The sequence below is a fragment of the Cyphomyrmex costatus genome, unplaced genomic scaffold (assembly GCF_001594065.2).
Source record: "Cyphomyrmex costatus isolate MS0001 unplaced genomic scaffold, Ccosl1.0 scaffold270, whole genome shotgun sequence".
Taxonomy (NCBI): Eukaryota; Metazoa; Arthropoda; class Insecta; order Hymenoptera; family Formicidae; genus Cyphomyrmex; species Cyphomyrmex costatus.
This window is the reverse complement of record NW_017276800.1, coordinates 707,473-732,692: the sequence shown is the minus strand read 5'-3', so window position 1 is coordinate 732,692 and position 25,220 is coordinate 707,473. Positions and strand designations below refer to the sequence as shown.

The window sequence follows — 25,220 nt, the reverse complement described above, 5'->3', positions numbered from 1 at the left end:
AAATATTTTTCAAACAAAGTATATCTACACAACGACACAGAAGCTGCTGGTAAGTGCATACACGTGAATTCACATGTGTACTTGTACGACACGTTTACGAGGACGCTCTCGGCGGCGAACGTCAACGACGACGGGGGTAGAAGTCATATCGTCTACATGTTGATTTACGCGGCGTACTACGCATTTTTACTGCCACGTTATAGAGATTTAAGTGCGGCCAATTATATGTTTATGCCATCCCAATGCTTGTGCTTGCCCTCTCTTTCGCTCGCTCGCTAGCTCTCCGACCAATATGCGAATGCTCGGAACGGCTTGCCCGGTTTCTTTCTCTCAACCTGTCGCAGCTATACTTAGCGAATGGAGAACGGATGAAACCTCACACGGCGATACTCTATTTCGAGAGAGTCAATTTTTATCACGCACGCCATTTTTAAAATTAGAAATATCATACGATTTTTTTCGTCGAAAATATATTGCAATGACAACGGCACAATCAGTCCAACCTCATTTTAACAGAAATATTAATTTGAAACAAGAGATGAAATATATAGCCATCACAATGAAATTTATAGCTATCATTATTGCGTTTATCGGATCTATTATTTATGTATATAATCTATATTTCCTTACATCAATTCTCATCTGATACTGATTCATTATATGATATGCCTATACAATTATACATATAATTCATTAAATTTCTAAATGTTTAAAATCTCCATTGAAAAAAATTGATAGATGCCGATGATCGCATTGGAATAGAATGTCAAGCCGAGAACATCTTCCTCGAAGACGAGCCTGCAGCTTCTATTTAGGATGGCTGCGCAAACTGTTGAAATAACCAGCACATATGGCCGCCGAAAATAAACTACTCCTTATTCCCATCTCGTCGAAACGAGGATCGCACTCGTCTCTTCTCTCCTTCCACTCTCTCTCTCTCTCTCTCTCTCTCTCCCCCCCCCCTCCTCCCTCCTTCCCTCCCTTCCCCTTGCTTTCTTGTCCTTTGGTTCTTATTTTTCCTTTCACACCCTTCCTCGTTTAATGCTTCTTCCAACTACGCGGATTTGCTTCGAACTTCTCTTCGCATAGCATACGACTTTAGATGCAAACTTGAAAGTGCACGACCCTTCGGTACGAGGGTGTAGATAGGTAGAGAACGGGTACCGGATACTAAGACATTTATTGTTGTCACGTCGACTATACTGTGTGCAAAAAAAATACAACTGTCGACCGAAGAGCAAGAAGAAAAAGAAAACGAGAAAAAGATGGGACATCGTACACGCCTCTTCGAGTATCGCGTTTCGCGGTCACGAAGACGACACAACGCGCAATCGTAGCTTTACGACAGCGAAGTGAAATTTTGTAGACTATGGGAATAATACCATATATACCGCAAAAAAATTATTAATCGCTCTCAGAGAAAGGAACAATATCAGCTCATTTACAATTAATAATAAACAGAGCGCTACATTCTATCTATTAAAATGTGTTACATATCGGTTTATTTTACAACTCTAAAAATCGTGAGAAAGGTCAATGCACCAAAACACGCTGGCTTTTGGCTCAAGTTGATCCGAGATTCTCGCAGCGGACTCATCCGCTACACAACCGCGAGGAGTGTAAGTCTCTCTCTTCCACGATTCTCAGACTATTTTTGACGATGAAATGTGGCCCGCTGATGTTCCTTGCCGCGTCATGTCGCGCACGCGAGAGGATCGTCGCGGTCGATTTCACGGAGCGCACGTATTCACGCATCTGCGTGACGCATATGGGAGCGCCACTTAATCCGAGAATCTACTTAACCGGGAGATTAATCGGCGATTGTGGGAGAGATGAGGCGCGATGGAGAATTCTCTCAGAGAGGATGGCGGCGTCGGCAAGGAGCTGATGATGGCATCTCGCAAGGCTAGTCAGTGTAAAGCACGCTTTGTGGAAGTTTGTCTTACAAATGAGCCGCGCGACGCACATAATTTAATACGTCGCTGTTATACGCACACTTTGAACCGCGTTGCACATTGACAAGCAATTTAGACTTGATGAAAAAGATGATGCATTTCTCTTTTTTATCTATATATTATTATTATTATTTAATTATTATATTACCCATATCTATAAAAAGATACAAAATATTCTGAATTACATCGAGTATATTAATGCCAATTAGCAATAGACTTGATCTCTTGGCAAAATCACACAGTCTTTGTCTTGGGAAAAGCTATGATGAGCGTTGCATCTATTAAAATTACCGCTAAAGCATTATAATTCTTATAATAGCGATATCACCGATGAAAATCCAGGATTTATGGATCATAATGTAATAGAACCGACAATTTACACGAGATAAAAAAGAAATTTAAAATCTCTCGATCTCTATAATCCCAATGACGCGCACGACACGGTGGCGTATTGCGGAATGAAAAGAGAAGAGACCGAAAATATCTGCCTATCGCTACGAACCGGGAATATGAGACGAAGGGACGAAGAAGCGGTCAGAGATGTTAAAGCTATGCGGATTAACGAATGGAATGTCAGTCTCTCCTTCGTTTGGCTCTCCATCTCTAAAAGCCTCGCCTTTCGTTCCGTTCACTTCAGATATTATTGTTATGATAGAGTTCGGAGTTTCAGGAATGCCGGTTAAAGACTCGTGAAACGAGAACATCTCGGATTCTAATTCTTTCAATTGCTTAGACGAGAAGTATCGTAGACGACGAAAATGTTCGATATAGAAGCGATCCTCCACATCATTTGTCAACTGCCGACTGAGACTTTTCCAATTTATCTGACAAAGCTAAGTATAAACTCGTTAGAACGAACGGAAAAAGAACTTATCCACGTCGAAAACGAAGATTCTCTTCGAAAGATGCTCGATAAGAGCTAGTAAAGTTTAGTCTCTTTTCGTTGATCTTGGTGAAATGCAAAGAGAAAAATACAAAGCGTGTAGGCCGAATTACTGAAGGTAATTCTAGAGGTGAGAAGCAAAGACATATCGCAAGATCGTGACGATAAATAAAATGAGAAGTCGAAACGAAAAACAGACCGAAAGGAAAAAAGGGGAGAAAAGAAATGGGTGTAACGGAGGCGTAAATACGAGCGAGCAGCATCCGTACAAGCGCGAAAGAACGAACGCGGTTGATTGAGACATCGGCGGAGCAACAGTGACAGTTATCTGATTCATGGATATGCCGAATATATTTTATGCCGTACGACCTATGAATACAGATCGATCGGACAGCGTGGTGCAACCACTGTATATAGCAAAGGAAATCATAGGTACGCCTTCGCACGTATATGGTTATATCAATTACGTGTACTGAGAATCGTGACACATAACCGAGAAGAAACAGCACTACAAGAGGTACGAGGAAGGGAACGGATGCATTGGGATTCATCGAACGTGCCCCAGCTACCGGTTCCGCGCGAGGATCTGCAACACTCCACGACGCTCGATAACAATCTACGTGATAAATCGCCGATTTGTATCCACGGTTCCAAGTGTTCGCATTTATTCACGGACGCCTTTTTCAGGGACTGACGGGAAAACATAAGTAGACGCCCACAGGATTTATGGGCAAATGGACAGCGAAAGATAAACTGTCACGAGGATTACGGAATGCGCGAAACGTGGAACAGAGTGGAATTTTGGCACGGCATGCTGATAGTGACAGGTGCTGGATGTCATTACACCTACGCGTTATATCTTTTTGTAACACTTGATGTTTATCCTGTCAGCCAAACGTATAGCTTCAGCAAGTAATATTTTTAGTGCCGCGACTAAATAACAAAAATTCAATCTTTCACATCTTTGCATGCTCTCTCGCGCAATTGTATTAATCAACATAGCGAAGGAAATATGCTCTGTGGATACTGCGAGAAGCGCAGACAAATAGATAAAGCCACGATATCTCTAGGGCAACATTGCCAACGGAGCACGTACGAAGATTGTACTAATTAATGCCACGGGACCGTGCTGCGGCTTCGGTGATGTGCTGTTACTAGCAACGGTGCTGTTACTGTGATAATTACTGGTAGGACGTGAGACTCCGTCTTAATTTGGTGGTCTATCGGTGAAAATTATTAACACGCAACATCGTGTGCGATGACCGAAATATTCGCTATGCGATAGCAAAGATTAGGAAGAAAATTCCAGCAATCTATTCACTGCACAGAACACGTTTACTATATTATTCACGCGCAAATACAATTGCTCGCATAATGCGTAAAATGATACGAAAAATTATAATAGCATCTTTCTATCATCCTTTAAAACTTTTACTTTGTAATCATAAAATAATTGTTGAATTTCTCAGGTTCACTCTCGCAATCTTAACGGTAAACAAATAAAGTGCCGCTACACATGTTTTACAGTTCCAAACCCTCCTTCCTGTTGATGCGAATGACGAGAAATACAATTAACAGGTAATTCGCGCTCGAAAGTTCAAAATCTCCATAATACTCATGTTTACGTAAACTTTAGCGCGATTCACTTGAACGATCGTTCGGTAACATGTTATCTCGGAGAAGAGGCTGCAGTAAAATCAGTCGTTCGAGCAACTGTAACTACGGAAATAAAAGCGCTAATGGAAACGTGCCGTCGCGCGTCGGTGGATGCACCAATGGCATTCCTGGCGCTCGACGCGCGTCCTCGTCGTCTCCGTCTTCGTCGTCGTCGTCGTCGTCGTCGTCACCGTCGTCGCCTTCATCTCCGTTGACAAGCGTGGATAGCTTTCGGGACATGTGACGAGCACGTGTCCCGAACGAGAACATATCGGCTTTCGTCCTGGGATTAGTAAGCCACGGCGAAGTTCTCCTCGCGCCAACGAACTTGACTGCGGCGCGGCGCCCGAGTTTTACTTTTTGTCACCATGTGTGGCGTCCCGACGCTGTTTAAACTCTTCTCTTTCTCTCGTTACTCAAATGATAATTATAAACCAATTGGAATCATTCGGTCAATGAACTCTTTCTTCAAGTAAGGCCTCCGCCGTGACGTAATACATACTTGAGTAACAATATTGTAATTATATATTATGCATATAATTATGCATTTCGAATCTTTTAATGCGTTTTAAACTTCCTGCGACTTTACCTGAACGATTTAATATGTAATTCTGTATAAATTGTTAATGTTGTAATCGTTGATTCAAGCACATATAGCAAGTAGAGAAACATGAACCAATTTCTGCTTAGTCGAGAGTTAAGAGAAATGAGCACCGGTGGCTAGTAATGAGCCAGAAAACTGGCGACAGCTTCGCTATGCACTCTATATCCTATTCCAACGAGATGGGGCTGCGATATTGTGCTATGTTTGTCCGTCGAACATGCATGCATATACATACATACATATAATCACGTACACGCTTTAAAGCGTATGGATATACGTACACGTGTATAGTGCACATGAAGGCTTATAACTCACACGACTGGCCCTCAGGCTCGTCTTGTTAGCACCCCGCAGAAATCAAAGTGAGATTCTCCTAATTATAATACAGTCTCCTCCAGAGATCTATGAGAGCAGGGTGGCGAAGGATTGAGGTAGGAAGAAAGTTGGCGAAAGAACAAGGATTTGAGAAGAAGAAGAGAACAATTTTGCGAGAAAGAGCTGAGAAAGAGAAGAAAAGAGAAGAGATGTAAACCCTCCCCCTCCGATCTTCATCGTCCACCAACACGCATAAATGCATAACTATCTCCGGATGCATCTTCACCGGCGGAACGAAAAGAGCACGTTATCGGTACTCCGACCTGATAAATCCCTCGAAAGAATAATGAGTCGACATTATTCATGCTGGCCCGTCAGCGTCGCTCGACCGGTTCGTTCTCTTTCTCTCTTCGCCCGTCCGTTCTACCGAAGGCAATGTTTCGGCACTTCGCCATTACGATCCCCGAAAACGAACGCGGGAGAGAGAATTCGCTCGTGGAATCGACCAGACGATATTAGGACAGCCGCTTAGCTGGATCAACTGGAATTCGTTTGGGGCACGAACGGAGGGACCGAGCGACCGGTTCGTTTGATCGATAGCGCGCTCTGACTTTTGCCTGATACCCATTCCCGGATAGCAATGTTAGAATGACACGGAAGAATCGTTTAGCTTACGTGCGCAATTCTTCAAGCAACTTTAGATTTTCAGAAAAACCGAGTTCATTTCATTTTTATAAAGATTCCGTTTTGTATTTCACACTTGCAACGTTTATTATCACGATCGTAACGGTGCGTGCTAAGAATAATCAAGGGAACGATTGTATCATTTTGTGATAAATTCAACGAGATCTCATATTAGCGCGAATACGTACGTACAGCGATAAGAATTCTAAAATAGGTAAGTACAAGTAAATTATTCATTCACTCATGAATTTTATTGCGTTCGTATTCTTTCGTTTTATTAATACCAACAACTATATACTCTTTGTTCTTATTTGTCTAAACTTCCATTTGTGGCGTAGTTGTTGCAACTAGTGAGTGCGAATTCACGGTTGCCGTGACCGCCGTGGTGGTTCAATTTCCGTTTTATATATACATACGTATATATACACACCAAGAGAAACAACGCTGCCCTCTCCTCCCGTCCTCCGCGATGTTCAATATTACTAGATTCGAATTGCCTACTCTCCCGCGCTCCGTCACCGTCCCCGAATGCACCCGGCACCAGTATCTATCAGTGACATTGAGTGACACGTTTAGCACATCCGTTTTATTACAACTTCCCCTTTCGGCTGTGGCTCTCTCGCCAATTTGGTCGTACTATAAAACACGTGGCGACAGATTCGGCACTCTACAATGATCTACTATACTGAACCGAAGCACCAGACCAGAGCAACCCTTCGTTCGCTCTGTGACGTTCGACGACACATGAAACTTTAAGCTTCATCATTCGCAGTCAGAAGAAACGAAAGATTCCAAGCTCCCGATACGAACGATGAATTATCGTGGCAAACAAGAGATTCAATTTTCCGCGAGCGTCCACGAAGAAAAATCAGATATGAGGTATCTCTTCTCCCCGGTATGTCAAACTTGGGCGCAGATATAAAAGTCGGCCGCGATATTTTATACGAGCATGTCGACTATCGACCGCGTCGACGTAACCCGATTGCCGATAAGGCCGCGCGAACGGTTGGCCACAAGTTGGAAGGAGCTTTTTATCCATGACACGCATCTATGGAATGGAGAAACGACGGCGGCGCAAAGCAGGCAAAAGGGCGAGAACGAGGCCGGCGGCCGTACCTTGCCTCTTCTCTTTGGACGCGCCGCATTATTTAGTGCCGAGTATCGCAGCACCATGCTTAAGTGCTCCGTTGACTTACATCCCTTCATACCAAGCTGAACTAAAGGAGAGAAATGTTTTTCCGTCAAGAAGCGTGATGGAACATCGGCGAGAACGTAGCGAAGCGATTGAATTTGTTAGATGCAACTAGTTATATATGAATGATTCTTATGAATATATTTTATATCTCTAATATATAAATAATACTACCACTATTATAAAATAATTGTATTATATCAAAATGTTACATATCTACCTATATAAAGCAGAAAGATTAAACTAAGCTACATGTATTTATGTATGCAAACAGAAAACAAATAGTTGCATGTCACTTACTCCGTCAATAGGGAGAGCGCGAGCAATTCACTTTATTAATCAAAAAGATATAAAGATCTATTATATTTTAAATATGTACATACTCGTTATCCATCCGACTGACTACTTATTGGATGACTTTAGATGTATATTTTTTCTTCTCTTACTTATCTCTGTCAATATATTTATACCGGTACACAATAAATTGAAATTACGAACTTGTATTCTTAAGCATTTCAAATTGCTATATATGATGGTAGGTTAAAAATGTGAAAGTCGTTTTGATACGAATTCGCACACATGTTCTCAGAGGAGGAAGTAAACATCGAGAAAAGCAAGGAAGACCCATGGTTTGAATAGAAATGACATTCCATTTTCATCGAGCCAAATTCATCTCACGTACACATCTAAGCTAAGACCAACTTCTTTCCATTCTTTTTCCTATTCTCTGGATATGATTGGTGCATTCTTTCATAACAACTAAAAATGTGTACAATGCGAAGCTATTTGAAGAAATAATACACTTGCGTGTTTGATATATCTCTAGTAAAACTAAAAATAAAACTTATAAATCGAATGCATTAAAAGCAGTGTTTCCATCATTCATACAATTAGTTAAATTTTTCTAGTTTGTTTTCAATTAGATATTCATATTTCTCGCGAAGATCACAAAGTATTGCAAACATTTGTAATTTAAAATAGCAACAGTGCGATGATTTACTCATTGTACGTAAAATATCATAATAGTTAACAAAGAGAGACGAAAAATTTTGTTTACAATAGTTTCAATTAGCAAGCCAATGTAAAAGCATCCTCGGAAAAAAAGTGCAAACAATGCCTTTTACTTATGCGTTCTTCGTACTTGATCTCTGCAAGATCAGAGATCAACGTTGCAGTGTTAGCTTTTAACTATGAGAAAGATTGACGAGAAAGGCGACGAAAAATCAGTGCGTCCACGTAACTCGATGAATGCATTTTTGACGTAACCAAAATAGTAGCAGAATTACAATTTAAAAATAGCTTTTAAAGACAACGAAGGAAAACGAGATAAAGCGGTATAAAAAGAAAAATAGCAATAAAACAGAAAAACTAAAAAGAGAAAAGAGTGGAGAGAGAGAGAGAGAGAGAAAGAATTAAAACAGATAAAAAGATTAACTGCAACAACGACAATAACGACTATAATTTCATTTTCGAATTCTATTCTGTTATTTTCTTAACATTTCATTCAAAGAATTTCTAAAAAGTCTCTAATACTCATTACATTTAATTAATAAAAATTCAATATTATAATATTAAAAATTGTATTGGTAATAATGAGTTACTTCCGATAAGAATGTTATGATATATAAGCACTCTTGAGCTTTTTATAACGTAACGCAGTAGTAAAGTAAATAAATATGAACTAGTTTATATACGGTCGAGAGGAAATACGTTTACAGAGAACCAGAAGCTCCGAGGTCAACCCGTACGTAAAGCGACATAACGATAGCGATATCGACAGTCGGCTAAAGTCGTAAAGCTAACTCCTTATGGCGGTGTGCAGTACGCCTCGCATAACACATCGCTATCTCACAAGAGGCCAAAACGAGAGTGAGCTGGCGGACGGAAGAGGGAAAAGTTGCTTTGCTCGATATGCAGATAGAAGAAGTAGGTGTTTGAGTATGTAACATCGCACGAAAGACTCGCCGCGTAGGCGAAACATCCCGTTACTTTACGATTATTTTATCACCGACCATCGTCGCTGTCACTGTGAAGTCATCGAGAAAAAAATGACAGAAACGATTAAAGTAAAGTTGAAGGAATAGGATCGTGTAACTTACAGTACTACGTGACATCGACCGAAAATATGTAGGTATATTGACGAAACAAAAGTTTGTAAAATACGAAAAATTATTAACTGTATATGTGACGATATATATCGTATAATCTACAACACACTAATAATAATAAACACTAAGTCAAGTCGACGTAATATAAAAAAAAACTAATATTAAAATGTTTATAGTATGCGATTAAAACGTATGAAACAGAAATAACGCAAGACAATTTAAATATTGTGTTATTAGAATAGCAAACGTATAGTATCGATTATGAAGATTAAGGTGAATCGAGATAGGAACCATGGCGCGTGGACAGACGATCGTACGACCTCGTAAATCAATGCGTACTCAGATTGCTCTCGTATTAGTGTCGGTTTTACGGCGTACTTAGAAAGATAGATTAAGTGCGCGACCTTAGCACCAATCAATGGAACCAGATTGGCGATGGTCGCGGTTAACGATTAATGTTCCTGCCCCGTTAAAATTAGAATGAGATATTTAAAGCGTGACTCGCTGCGATCAACCAATCGTCGATCCAGGACGTTGATCCTTCGCGTGTCAACATCACGTGCCGGAGCTGCTGTACTGCTTGAAGATTATGTAAAAGATATTTTAAGACCCACACGACCCCTGTCTCCCTTCCTTATGATTAATGAAGAAGACGAATTTATAGAGGTACCGCTAGCGCGACATCAAGGTCACCATGGTGTCTTAACATCGCATCGAGTACATCATTCGTTTGTGGATAATACTTTGAAGAGTGTCTCCATTACTGATATTTTTAATATACAAAAATATATACGTTTTTATTATTGGAATGTCATGATAATAAAAAATTATTTTAATAATACTCTGATATTCTTATCAATTTTTATATCAAGTAAAAAGCATCGTAAACTCATCTACCATCAACTTGCATCACACACATGAGCATAAGCGTTCATGAACGCAAAAACAGCTACTACACACACAGAACCACGACTGCAACATCGTCGCGGATGTAAATGCGCAGAGGCACCTGCAGTGATATATATATATGTATATATATAAATTGATTATTCTCAACCTTCCCTCTCGAGTATCTTCCTTTTCCTACCGGCAGTTCTCTTGAGGCCTCTCGAGCAACGTGACTGCTCGATCGGCTTGCTTCTAGGTCGCATTATAATAAATACATAATGTCGATACTTTATATTTTACGCAGGCAGAATTTAAAGAATACCGTAAATGGCACCCTCGGGCATTGAGCCTGCAATTTCGCAAATTTCTTAAGCGGTCAAGAAATACGGAGAAGAAAGCAAGTTAACTGTTGCTTATTACGATATTACGGAAATTGATCTAATTTTTATCTCAAGTTTAAATAGAACGGTATCGAATATAATCGAATATTAAATACATTTTTAATTATTTACATAAATTTGTTTTTCAAAGGATAAATACAAATTATAAAATTCGAATTTTTCGATTAATATTAAACTTGAAAAAAAATTGCATAAATTTCAATCTAAATTTATGTATTTATTTTATGCAAACATATTTTACATTGATCTTTTAACTAACGACCGCGTCGTTATTATTGATTTAAGTGAGAAGATACAAGACAGATCAAAACACGGCGGAGGGACACGTGATCGTGTCATTTTGGTAACCGAGTCAATACACCATTGAAACACTCGATGCCGAGTCATCGAGTACCTCGTAGAAGCACGCGTTGCGTGCGGATTGCACCCGAGAAGGGAAGATTAGGGGCAACAAGGGGAGGGACGGAATTGCATTGTTTCTCTCGCCGTGGCAATCTGTTGTCGGCCCTCTTCACTCAAGTGTCCTCATTCTCCCTTCACTATCACTACACCACCAACACATCTCACCACACTATCGCCGTCACGGTAGCATCACTACCACTGCAACCGTCTAGTCTCATCGTCTATCGCACCGCCCGCTACTTTTATCGAGTGCTTAGACTTTTCGGCCACCCTCGAATCAACCCCTCGAGCAACAGCGAACGTCGCCACTCCCCTCTGCTTCTGACTGTACCCTTCAAGCACCGACAATTAGTTTCCCATTGACCTATACCACGGACCCTCGATAGTACATCTCGCGAAAGAATTAAACCGGAACAACAAACAAACAAAGAACCGCTTAATTCAAGAGTAGTGTGCTTATATTTATGGTAAATCAACTTCTATTGTTATCCGTTATCACATTGATTGAATACACATTTGATTTAAAATTAAACACAAATTTTTATAAAATTTTTTGTGAATGCTTTTATATGTATGTATCAAAAGAATATTCGATTTGAACGGCATGTTCAATTTTAATGAAGAATGGTAAAAAAGAGATGTAATAGCTTGACAAATACTCGCGCGTTAATCCCTCACAATCGTGGCTCAAAGGAGCTACGACCTCATTATCGAATCGTACACACGATCGGCGTTTATACGACATCAGTTGCTGGTCCGCGTGCATGGTTGTATGTGTTTGACACCGCCGATACCAGGCGATACCAGTCGAGGGCACGTGTTGGTTGTGAGAGCCGGTATGTCACGTCCGGCAGGTAGTCGGGAGTGTGTAACACATAGGAGGATCTCTGCGCGTCTCTTCTGTTCTCTCGCCGTTGTAATTAAACACCAAGGAGCTCGAATAAAAGTTGTGCAGCACTACTAATTAATGATGCCGAGGTGTCGAAATCAAGTCGTAGTATTTCACAGGACTCCGTTAGATCTCGCTGAATCGTTCGCGCCAATGTCAAAGGCGGGGATGGCGGGGAAAAAACGTGTGTGGAGACAACTCGCACCGTACAGATTCTTCGAACACGGGTAACTAACTAATAGAGCGAAGTGAGAAACAAGCAGCAGAGAAGATAACGACGAGAAGTCCGGCATAATAATTTGTGTGCGCTTCATTCTCAGTAGTGAGCAGATGAACGAAGACTGTAAGCTTGACATTTCAATTAAGAAACTCCGATAAAAAGAAAAATCTTTCGTGATTAGAAGCAGTAAAACGAAACTATTAAGAAAAATATTTACGTCAGAGTTTTTCAAAATTTCTACATATACATCCTATTATCTCTAAATATAAAATAATTAAATATTTAATTATTTCAACAACGCTTTTAAAATTTATTATTTACATTATTATCGTATCGTAAATTTCTGTATTATTTTTTTTAATATTAATTGAGTATATTACATCGTGCGCATATTATTTTTAGCGTAAATTATCTAATTAAATTTGCTTTAAGCAATTCTTAAGTATTAGCTGAAGAGAATAAAATATATATTATATGTATGCTCCGCGCGGGATTTATCGTACATAAGGAAAGAAGTGTAGAGAGAACAAATTCTCTTACATAATAGTCATAGATTATGTATCCGCGATAAATTCCATGTATAATATAATGGAATGTAATGCCGCAACGTAACAGTAATTTTGTTTCAAGCATAAACGAAGCATCGACGCAATGATTAACTCTGACACATGTTTTAACAGATGCACTTCCCTTATAGCATGTTCTTTAACAATAAATCGTACTTTACTATTCAACTGACTCATAATATTCATACTATTCGGTAGACTGACCCTACAGCAAGAATTAATACGTCGAGATATCGATATGAAAGATCGTAATGTCTGAAGTCAAATATTTTTCGATAAAACTTCCTTGTAATAACATAATAAAAAACTAACACAGACGTTGTCCCTAGAACTCAAGATGACTATTGTTTAACGATAAATTTTTTAAAGCGAAATCGTGATGCTCTATGTTGCTGTCAAAGAACTGCATCAAACGATGTCGGCGCGAGTTACGCGGCAGAAAACAAAATGCAATTAACGACAATAGCCGCGTCTGTTCATTAGCATTTTTTTACGTGCTTGCTCATGGCCTTTGTTCTATTTTCATTTCGTTCCATCACAGCGATCTACCGGCTCTCCTCTTTTCTACGGCCAGCCACTTCGCTTCATCGCCGCGCCGGTGCGCGCTTCATCCCTTCGCCTCTTCACCTTCAGCGTCCATTGTTGTCGGCGATGGCGGTGCGCTCATTGTGCTCCGACACAATAATAATTGCGCTAATGATCGCGCTCGAAAAGTGCTTCGTAATCGGCGAGGTAGGGACCTTTTCAGACTCTTTAGCCCGTTTCTTAAAGTAACTACCAACGCGATAAAACCTCCAGCTCGATAAAAAAAAAAAAGAAACAATAAGAGTTAAATTCCACGTGTACAGTAAACGATATACAGGCGACTAGGATGACTTCTAAAAACGAATAGTATACTAGTTTTTAATGTATAATTAATTATATTTTATCTACATACACATGTATAAATGAAGTGGTTAAAGATCCCATAATGAAAAAGAAATGAACATAATGAAACGCGCGATTTACATAACCGACCAAGTGAAGAGACTGATGTGGTCGATGTACAAAGAAGCAAATATGCCCGGAAGCGATCATTGAGATCGAACCGAGGACGAAAGAGGGGTCTAGAGAAAAAAAAGGTCCGCAGATCCATTTTCTCGCTTCGTTCCACGAGCGGTATTCGCATCGGTGCCCAACCACATATTAAAGGGATAATGTAAGCGCGCGCCCGCTCGCTCGCACGTGTGTGCACGAATCGTACGTACGTACCTAGAACGTGCGTTAACGTACGAAAGCGGGTAGGATACGCCACGCGGGGCACTCTCTTCATTTCCAGGCTGTCACGAGCAGAAGAAGATTCGGCCTGTGTTTGACAGCCCCAGGGTCTGGGTTGGGTGCTGCTGCTGCTGCTGTTGCTGCTGCCGCCGCCGCCACCGCCGCTGCTGCTGTTGCCGCTGCTACCAGGGCTGGGCCGTAGGTTGAGAGAATCGTACAGGGGCACGTTGGAGGTGGAGGGTACATAGTCGAGAGAATCGGTACGAAGGGACGAGAGAGAGAAAGTTGGCGTGTGCCCATGTGCCGGTACTACCGATTATACCGTACTGCACCGTATTGCTACATCGCGAAACCACGCACACCCCTTCTACTCTCCCTTTTCTCTTGCACAGCTTTAACTCGCTCGCATTCTCTTCCAGCTGTATTCATCTCTCTAGTAAAAAAATTGTAAAAGCAGACCGATACACGGTTGAAATAGAGCTACAATACATGTCTCCTTCCTTCGGAAATATCAGCGAATATCTTGTATCTCTTTCTCTTTTTCGCAAAAAGCGAAACACAATCTCTTGGTAAACTTCTCGTTTTAACTACTCAACTACTAGATCCGATCACTTTTATTGCATTCACACACACACACACACACACATTGCATGATAAATTCTTGAAGAAAAATGTGATTTCACAGAAAACAAATGTAATCACGCAAAAAAAATTCCGCCGAAGCTGAAATTGAATCCTCAAGCAGATGGAATACTCATTCGAGCGTTCTGTTGCACAAAAAGCCGAGTGTGAAGTCATAATTACTTTGCATAGTAATAGCCTCGGCATATTTGCATATACGACAGTCCAAAAAAAGATTTCGCGTATCGACACGTGATGCAAAGTAATCACTGATTCAGAAAGAGAGATTAAAAAATATATTATTTTAAAATAAAAAATCTAAAAGAGCTCTCTGTAACATCTGGACATAATAATTAATTGTACTATATAATAGATTTTTCCTCTTTTTTGTTTGATACTTTACCTATTGTGTATCTCTAAAAAGTATTTATTATTTCTGTTTTATTTTTACATAGTCGCAAATACATAAAAAAACTCGCACCTTTCAGTTGAGTTAGTTCCAGATAATATTTTTTTATTCCAGATATATATATTTTAACTATATGTATCTACTTTGGCGAGTCTTTTGAATAAAATCAATTTAATCAATTATCGTCGATTAAATTTTTAAATTGTAAAAAATATAACGGTAGCTCTGCACCTTCAATGAATTATTCGGTGAATTACAATGATAAAGATGGTGGATTAAGAGGATACGAGGGAAGTCAGAAAAACGGAAGCAGAGACTAAGAGAGGAAAAAAAAGAATTCGAGAAGGAATAATAGAAAGGAGATGCAGAATCGGAAAACCGACGAGATTTCCGATAGAAACTGGAAACACGCATGGGGCAGACGGGTTACGGGAGGGCAATGACGGCTGCTGTTTAATATCGGTGCCGCACATGGGCGCACTCCGAGACACATTTCACTAATATTGCAGCCAGCCAGCCACCCAGCCAGCCAGCCAGGCAGGCAGGCAGGCAGGCAGACAGCAGCCAGCAAACGGCAGCTAACGGAGACGGCGCGCTTCCCAGCGCACACGCTTTACATATCTCTCGGTGCATTAATATATTCAACACATATGAATATTGCAGAGAGACCGAGAGACACGTAGGAAGTGAGATAGAGAAAGAAAAACGGGATAGAGGCAGAGAGAGGGACGATGAGGGAGGCAGGCAGGTAGAGATGATGTACTCGCCAGCTAAACCATTGTGCCTATCTTGGGCTTCATGAAATCTGCAGTTCTCTCGCTTTCGCTCTTTCACTATCTCCTATTCCGCGTTCCCTTCGCCTCTCATTGTTCCGCGACAGAGCTTTGTGCTTTGTGCCTCTCGCAACTCTGGAACTATTTCCGTGGCTTTGAATAAGGAACTAATGAATACGAACTGTGGATGGTGGCAAGCTTATATATTCCCTTTATAGCTTGTATATGTATAATGTGTATCACGTTTATCGTATGCGTACGTTTCTTTCACACTCGGGCTACTTAATTTCTTTTTCCGTATATGAATGTATAGTTGCGACAATTGTATCGAAAAACCGTGGTCACACAAAATTAATATTTTTGAATTTTAAAATATAAAAAGTTAATAAAGTCTATCACAAAAACGTGACCGCTATATCGCTAATTATTTCCATGTCGCGATCATCAGCTATATATACTACTATAGTTACAGACAATTTTGTATTTTTCTAAAAATGTTTTTTTATCTTTTCTTTTATGAACTATACCAACTTGGTTGGTGCGTTCCAGCTGCGTCGTGCAGTTTCGGCGAGACGTTTCCGAGCGAAGCGTTTTCTGCCTCCATGGGAACCAATTACCCTTCCACCCTCTTACGAGAATGGCCGACTCTCTGGGCGATGGTCGCCGGTACACGAAAGTCCAGTACGTGCGTGTGCGTACGTTCGAGAGTCGCTGTACGTTTAAATCGTGTACACGCGTGACAACATAGCACTACACGTGCACGTAATAGGCACGCATGTACACGGTGTGTGTATAATACATACTTACATAAATGTAATCACGTATACAAAGCATGTTCGCACACGTACATATATTTCTATACAAACAACACGCGTAGATTATATACATACAATATATATAATACATTACATATATATATATATATATATACTATGAATATAATATATTTGTATATACAGATGCGTATGTGTGTGTGCGCGCATATAGATACATATGTGTGCCTATATCCGACTCCTTGGCAATAGAGATTGGAGAGAATAAGAAGGAAAGACAGAGAAAGACGAAAAAGTCGAATGAGAGAAGAAGAGAGAAGCAACAGTGATGGATCGTCCAATCAGTGCCGCGAGATGAAGCACGAGAGAAACGGAGCGAGCGAGGAGGCAAGACCAGAAGAGAATCTTCTCCACCTATGGCACGGTACGCGATGGACGATGAAAAAAGAGAGAGACGAAAAACGACAGAGAAAGGGAGAGGTCATGGTCGGGTCGGTCTCTTGCTAATCGAAGAACACGAGGTTGCCCTGTGGCGGCTCCATGCGAGAGAAACTCTACCTCGGCTATTCTCCTCCGCCATCACCTATCGTCGGGCCAGCTATTGTGTAACTTGTTCTCGACCAAGCAATGAATTCTCTTCCGCAAGGCCTATAGTTGTGATTAAACTTCTCTGACACTATCCGATAAAGTCCTAATTAGCTCGTGTTTTGAAATCGCTTACGATACTCAAATATTTTGTCTTTTTATTTTTACAACATTTCTATTCTTTTAACGATATTGTTTATTTTTATAACAGTCATTATCTCATATTATATCGACTGATGCATCCTATATTAAATTTAAAAATAAAAAGGTGTGAAATATTATATATTTTAAAACAATCATTTTTTCTCATCTCTACTAAAGAAATTTATCGTGTTGTATTATTAACATTTCTGAACATCTATAATACGCCAATATTTATAAAAAAAAATTAATTGTTATTGATGTACATTAATATAGTTAAGAAAATTTAGCAAATTTTGAAATTTCGGTGTTCAACTGAATTGTATCGATTACGTAACTTGAGTACACTTGCTTCTAAAATAACAACCGCGTGTACCAAAGAATAAGACAAACGGAATTGCGGTCGAAAGGGTTGAGTCCAAGGGTCGCGAGCCGCGAAGTTGAACATCGCTCAAACTACCGCGTACAATACCGACAAGGAGGTTGTTGGAGATTTATGTCACGGAGAAGCTTTGCGACGAATGATTATATGCGCGGGACATCACAAGAAGATCTCTGTAATGGCAAAGCGTATAATGGTATTATCAAATCTATTAGATAATAATAAACTTTCTTCTATTATCATATTCATTCACGTTATATTACATATGTATAATGACTAGATTATTATAATGTACTGTATATAATGATTTAATTGGAGAAATCGATCTGTTACAATTGCAATTATCATTTATATCACACTTTTTACGCAATCGGATTTTCGTTTTTCATTCTGATATCGAAATTAATAATATCACATTTAAATATTATAAAACTGTTAGACAAATAAATATACAAATGCAAAGCTGTTTTCGATATAATGTTATATGAAGTTTTTATCTTGAATTTATGTAAAGAATCATTCCTCGAAATTTTTTAACGTACATCCTGTATCGCTGACACAAATCAAGTGTTTTTATTTTTAAATAGGTTTATAGAAACAAAGAATTTTGTCTATTTGCAGTTTCCTCTCAGCTTTTTCTAATAACAAAATTTTGCTAGTTATATTAATAATTCAGTATATGAGAAATATGTATGTATATCATGTTAGTCAAAAAGTACGAAATGTGACAAAATGTATATGTATATACAACTTGAATGATATATACGTCAATTCTTTCATCACCCATAGACATCCGAAATGCACTGCGGGAGATTGAAAAATGATTTCCTAGCAACGATGTAGCACGAGTTACGCCACTGTGCGTAGAGTGGCGAAAGAGAGGAAGAGAGCAGAGAGGGTGGCTAACAATGGCCGCCAACCAAAACATCCGATAAATCTAACCGGCCCGGACCTCAAGCCCCGAGGGGTTTTAAACTCTCTCACCCCAAACGCCGACGCGGGCGCAACCCTTACATTACGTTACACACTCACGGAAAAGGGAGCCATGCCGTGTGGTATTGCAGAGCGATACGGAGGGGGGGGGGGGTGGCAAAGGGGTGGTAGTGCACAGTACGGTGGTTCTATGCGATGGAGACGGGGAGAAGAGAGGGACGTGATGTGCGACCCATGAAAAACCAAACCGAGAGAATTCCACCCGTTCTCCTCCTCTTTCACCTCCGTTTCTCTAGCATCCACCCCGCGTTCTCCCCGTCTCGACTAACCTCCTTCTACCAGTAAACGTAACGAGATCTACCGCGCGCGGGCGGTCGTGTACTGGCTCTGACGAAATTTCGACGAATTTGTTTTGTTACCGTTTTGCCCCCCCCCCCCCCCTCCCCTTATTCAAAGCTGCGGTCGAAATTCCGGCTCAACAAATGCGCGCTCTGAAATTACGATGGAAATGGTACCTTACTCATGCAACAAGACTTGGAATGATTATCAAAAACAGGATATTGTCGTTTTGAAATAAACTTTTATTTTTCACTGATATTAATATAATCAAATATTGATTAGCTTTCTCTTTAATAATAGCAGAAATACGAGCTGTATATAGGATACATTTGTATTATTAAAGCGGAAACGAGAAAAATTGGAATATTCGTGAAAAGAACAATAGTAACGCATGTAAGAATCGCTACGCGTCGCGTCGGTTGAGATACGTCATTTTAAAAACGTTTTTTCGAAATAACATAGACGACATTGGGAGACGCTTTTGTTTCCGCGCTCGTAACAGATGAGCAAGACGAAAATATGCAGTCGGGGAAAATGCAGAGGCACGCTAATGTCGACGCAGAAACTCGACTCTCGCGCAACGTATCGAGAGTTAAACGACGACACCTGGAATCTCGGGATTCCTCGACAGTCGTACATAGTCAAGCGCGTCCCACGTCTACGATATTCTGTGCTGAGCTGAGTGGCAAAGCGCGTTTCCGCGTTGAAGAATGTCGATAGCTTTCAACTACACACTTAAAAGCATGCAAGTTTGACGTGCTATTTGCTTGAAAAATATTAAACCACGGTAATTGATAGTTAAAAATACAAAAGAAACTGCAATGGAAAGAATGAGAGATCGATTTTTCTCGATGTAATATTTACTTCTCCAAGCGAAACAGCGAAAGGATTATTTCATAGACGAGTGCGACACGTGCGTCGCGATTTCGACGTTTTATATCGATCTTAGTGGCATAAATCGCGTTTAATTCAATTTGGATATAATCTTGTCACGCCAAATTAAACAAATTTCACATTATGCAATCGTTATCAAATACTTTTCACACGTATCGAAACTCTATTATAACTCGAACGCTCCTGAACACACGGAAAAAAAGATTCACGGGAGACTATAGGGAGACTGCGCGCGAAACGAAGGTAGAAATGAAGGAAAAAAAAAACCCTTTCTCCGCGGTCGAGCCCAAGTCCGCCCCACCTTTTCTTTACGGATCGGCTCGAGAGAGGAGCGGCGCGGCGTCCGCGCGACCGCTTACTCACTCACGTAAGTAGAAGGAAGAGGTCCAGATGAGGAGAACGAGAGGCCAGAGAAAGAGGGACAGACAGGTCGGCCCGAGAGAGGAACCCGCGGCTGCCATGGTTACCGTCGCATTCCCGCCTCGCCTCGTTGCCATGGAGATGGCGGCACCCTTTCCCCCGACTCTCCTCTCCTCGCCTCTCTTTTCATTCTCTCGTTCTCTCTGCTCCGCTCGCATGCCGACCGACACTCTCACACTCGCGAAATTCCGTCCTCCTTGCTCTCGGGCGCCAATCTTCTCTCCGACGACAAGGGCTCGCTCTCTCGCGCTCACTTCGTCCTTCCTTCGTATAGAGGATATACCGCTGCCTCACGGAGAGAGGGAAGTCGAAAGAGAGGAACAGACGGAGGAGACAGCCCGCGAACGCATACGCATGCGTGATATTTGGTCCTTCGGAGCACGATGCATATCCGGAATGATTCGATCACTTATCAAATGCGAGTCACTCGCAACCTCATAATATACTCTTACACGATGCTTATCTTTGGCGATTTGAGAGAATCTCGACACCACGATGTCGTTTGCCACGAGATCAATGTTTGCGCACACGTAAAAACAAAAACAAAGTATAATATCGAGAAACTTTTTTGTAATATAAAAAAAAAGCTCATAACACATTTAATCATTTTTTGTTATTATATTATAATTTGTTTTCAAATATATCGAAAACTTTAATTTATATTTTACATATATTCGAATGGTTATAAGATCGTAATATTGTGATCTTTCTACAATTTTTTATATTACGTAGGTCGCTAATCACTGTCAAGCTAAATCATTCGCACTCAAAACGAATGAGATGTAAGCGCTCTATTTCGTATAAATCGTAATTCTGATTGCTCGTCGCGTCATTCGATATCAATATTTATTCAGCGTAGCGAATGCCCGAGGCCGATTAAAACTTGTTTATGCGACCAACAATTCGCTCCTCCCTCTGTACGAAGTGTACACATAAAACGGCGCGGCGCATCTCTTTTCTTCGTTTTATTCACGGCATGCACAGTTAAAAATGACTGAAGATTAATTTGAACGAATAAAAATGGATTTATGCTCAACAATGTCATTATGTACAACTTTATATTTTGCATTACACACTTAAAAAATATAATTAAAAATATTGGTAGTTAAAAACATAAATTGCTTCTTAAAAATTGCAGAGTTATACAATCTTTGTAAAAGGCAATTAATTTTTTTAATTACCCCATTTGTATTATTCATTTGTTTATTTAACTAGCGTTTTACCATTAATTTCTGCGTATAATCTGATAAAAAGAAAAACAGAAAGTGTAACAATCATACGGATGAAATATGTAAAGAATAAAATGCATAAGTAAACGAAGAAAAAAAATATAGAATACCAAAATAAATGTAGTTGAAATAAAAAATTGCAGAATAAAATCTTTTATAAAAAGCGAGCTTTTAAAGATCTTATAAACATTATACAAATGTGTGAAAGAAATATCAACACATGTTAAATAATTATAATTGTCTAGATAATTGTTATGGCCAAAAAATTATCAAATAATGTTTTGAGAACGTATACTAATAGAAGCTTTCTTAAAAGATGTTAAATTATTGAGCGATGTGTTGCCGATGACTAACGGAGTATCATTCTAACACTTAGAAATATGCATCTAAAAAATTTTTACAAATATAATTCCGACAATCGCGTTACGTGTAGAATGATAAAGAATTCAAACTAATCGACGAATTTTTTACTTTGTTACTTCAGCTTCATAGAAAAATAGAAGCCGATTCGAAAAGCGTACAAGTAATTCTAAATGTAAAGAACTCGACTTACCGGGACTGCCGAGGAAGACCGAGGAATAAAGAACACCACGACGCGCGTCGGTCGCCGCGCGTTGCGCGTCAGGAGGCGAACTCCATTCCCTGCGAGGACACCATTTGCCTGAAACATTTTTCATTACATTTTTTTTAATTACATTGTTTTTCATTAAAATTATTACTATATAATTATTTAAAAAAATTTGGTTTTTCAATCATAATTTTGCTAATCTACAGTTTTAATAAACATATGCTTTTATAACAGACACAGTCGTGTTAAAAATAGATACCACACTACACCTTAAACAATTGACACACATCTTAAATACATTAAAATAAAAAAAATTGGCGTGAATCAAATTAGAATGAAATTAGAAAAAAAAAACTCTTCAATGAATTTGTTTCGATAAAAGATAAAATTAGTCGACAGTTACGAGACGTCGCAATCAAAATATAATAAAAAAAATTATGCTGATAATACGAAATAGCCTGTTCTCGTGTAAAAATAGATGTTTTCATATCGATTCTCGCACGAAAACGTTATTATGCCAACGTCATGGAGAAAAAGTATGCAGAAAGGGTATGTGAAGGAAGTAAAAGATTCGTGATCGTCGGCGTCACGACTTCGACCAAAGAGATTCTATCATACCGTGTTGCGCTATACTATATGTATAGTACTGTTATAGTATTTTCATTCTTTTTTTTTACCAGATAACATGCGACGTTATCCCTGCGATTTAATACTTGGCTAAAATTAGAATAATCCTACAATTATATATATAATGCTAATTATAATTACTTATAAGAGTGTGGAAAAGCATTTACGTTAAACTACCTATAGTATTTATTCGACGAATACATATTACACTAGGTGTAATAGCGGTCAAACGAAAAGTATTATCTATGAAAGTTTGCTTCCAAATAAAATTAACAAAAAAATATTTATTTCTTCTTTATGTGTGGCTAGAGAAATTCGGAGAATTTTCTATCTTCCAACTGATTTATCAAACGGAGAGCACCACTCGCGACTGCAGTATTGCAATTTTCCAGATGCGAAAATAGGAAAGGTATCTACTTTATTTCCAGGAAGATCCCGGCTGAATGAGGATACACGGTAAGAAAGGGTGGCGCCGGGGGATAAGAGTAAGCCGCGGAGCGAAGTAATTTCACACGAGAGAGTAGGGTCTTGCTGGGTGAGAGGAGATCCCGCGGAGCTATAGTCTTATCTCGGAAATATAGCGGGCACATCCCCCTGCGAAAATTATATTCTTGGAAAGCAGAAAATTGCTTCGCTTCAGCCCGTTCTGTACGAGCGTGCAGTCCACCGATATTAAGTTCTTGTAACGTTTTTGCATGCAATCAACTGTTATCATATAGATACCGAGATTAATAATATGCGAGATCGAACAGCGATCCTTCGTAGATTCACTGGCAATTAACTTTGAAACTCTCGTTCAATTCAGGCGCGTGCTTTAAACGAATAGATTTAAAGACGAATGATATCGATCATAGTGTGCGTTTAACTTTACAGTCACGGCACAACCTGTCAGTTAAACGAAATGACAGGGCTCTCTCTCTCTCTTTGCTAGAATGATTCGAAAATAATGATTAATTCCGGCACTAGGGGCAACCGGAATCGCATTAATAACAACAAGAGATTAACTTTCCGGCACTTAACCTTCGAGCAAATTTTTCTTCGTTAACATTTTGTGTAAATTAAAGGAATAATGAAAGACGCAATGTGATATATAAAACTATAATAAATACACACAAATATTGAAAAGACATTATCGATTCGACGTGAGATATCTCGTTGTAGTGGATCCCGTCTTTCCACGCCGCGGATAAGTGAATAAACAATATATCAGGATTATTCAAAGTCATTTGCTCGCGTTGCCGACCCATTACGCACCGCTAGGCTATACGTCACAGCCATTTCGAAGTCCTCGGAGGCACAGGTCCTTTGGATACCTGTAGAATCCTAGGCTGGAGGTGGGGCGGATAGATGGAGATTTATAGCCGTTAGGAGACAGGGTGTAATCATACACATCGCCCCATCAACTCTGTAACCGTGATTTACCGTGGGAATTCTAAAAAGTTTTAGAGTTTCTACCGTATTTTGACCCGAATTCTTTGAATCTCGGTATATATAGCTATGACACTGCCGTACGTCAAATCTAGGTACCGTTCATGAACGTACAGTTACGAAACACTAAAATCCTTCTCTTTTTCAGTTGAATGAATAAAATAAATAAACGCGTTAGAAGAAATCTTTTTTAATCACGAGTTAAATCATGTGACTTGAAAAGTCGACTTTATGTCCATATACATATAATTGTCGCATTTCACAGTGCAAAACGTTTCTTTAGAAGAAAGATTCGTTAAGTGGCATCGAGTGAGACGTCTCCTTTGAATGATCACCGTAGCTAAATTGCGGGTTAACTTTGGTCTAACGGGTTCGCGTGTTCGCGACAGTCATGCCACAGGGCCGAGTCATGTATCGGGCAAAGCCCTGGAGGAGTGAGTACGATCGGTGGGAGGTGGATGGACCATAATACGACGACCACGTCATCTTCGCTTGAAACTGAATTCATAGAGCCACGCGCGAGCGCGAACTCCCGCTATGGCTTTATTTTTGCGCCCAACAGCTGACGGTTATAAATTGGAATGTAACAGTCGGACACGCGACGGACGTCGTATGTTTCTTCCTTGCGTCGACAATGATCTTTCCATGACTAATTTATTTCGACAAAGGTAAGTTCCACGCTAAGAGCCACGTGTATCTTATTATATCTGTCTTTTCGACTTAGTCACATTTCAAATTCGTGCAATGCATCATACAAACTCCCGGAAGTCTTTACTGAATTGTGAAACGCCATCTTAACAAATTCTAACTGTTACATGATTTTGCGCAATCATCGAGTTAGGTTAAAACAGAGAGATTCGGAGAGGATCTTTAATGTCGGTATCCGGCTTTTCCACTCGTATAGAGACTCTGTTGCGGATGTTATAGATAGAATATAGATACGTGTACCCAATAACCCCATCACGTCGGGGATGCTTTCTCGGTATAAATAAATCAATATAACTCGCTTCCACCCTAGACGCCGCCCTCTTTCGCCGTAAGGAAGTGACGTATGAGGCTCGCATCTTCAAGGCGAGGG

The 25,220-nt window shown here is 39.9% G+C and overlaps 1 protein-coding gene across 1 annotated transcript in view; it reads right to left on the bottom strand.

Moving 5' to 3' along the window:
- hth (Meis homeobox homothorax) overlaps positions 1-25,220 on the bottom strand; it is a 369,578-nt gene that overhangs the window by 149,679 nt on the left and 194,679 nt on the right. Inside the window, exons 9-10 of the mRNA XM_018540853.1 lie at positions 22,069-22,180; positions 14,183-14,202 (exon numbers count right to left, since the gene is read on the bottom strand). Of these exons, the coding sequence (XP_018396355.1) occupies positions 14,183-14,202; positions 22,069-22,180 (132 nt within the window). The remainder of the gene's footprint in view (positions 1-14,182; positions 14,203-22,068; positions 22,181-25,220) is intronic.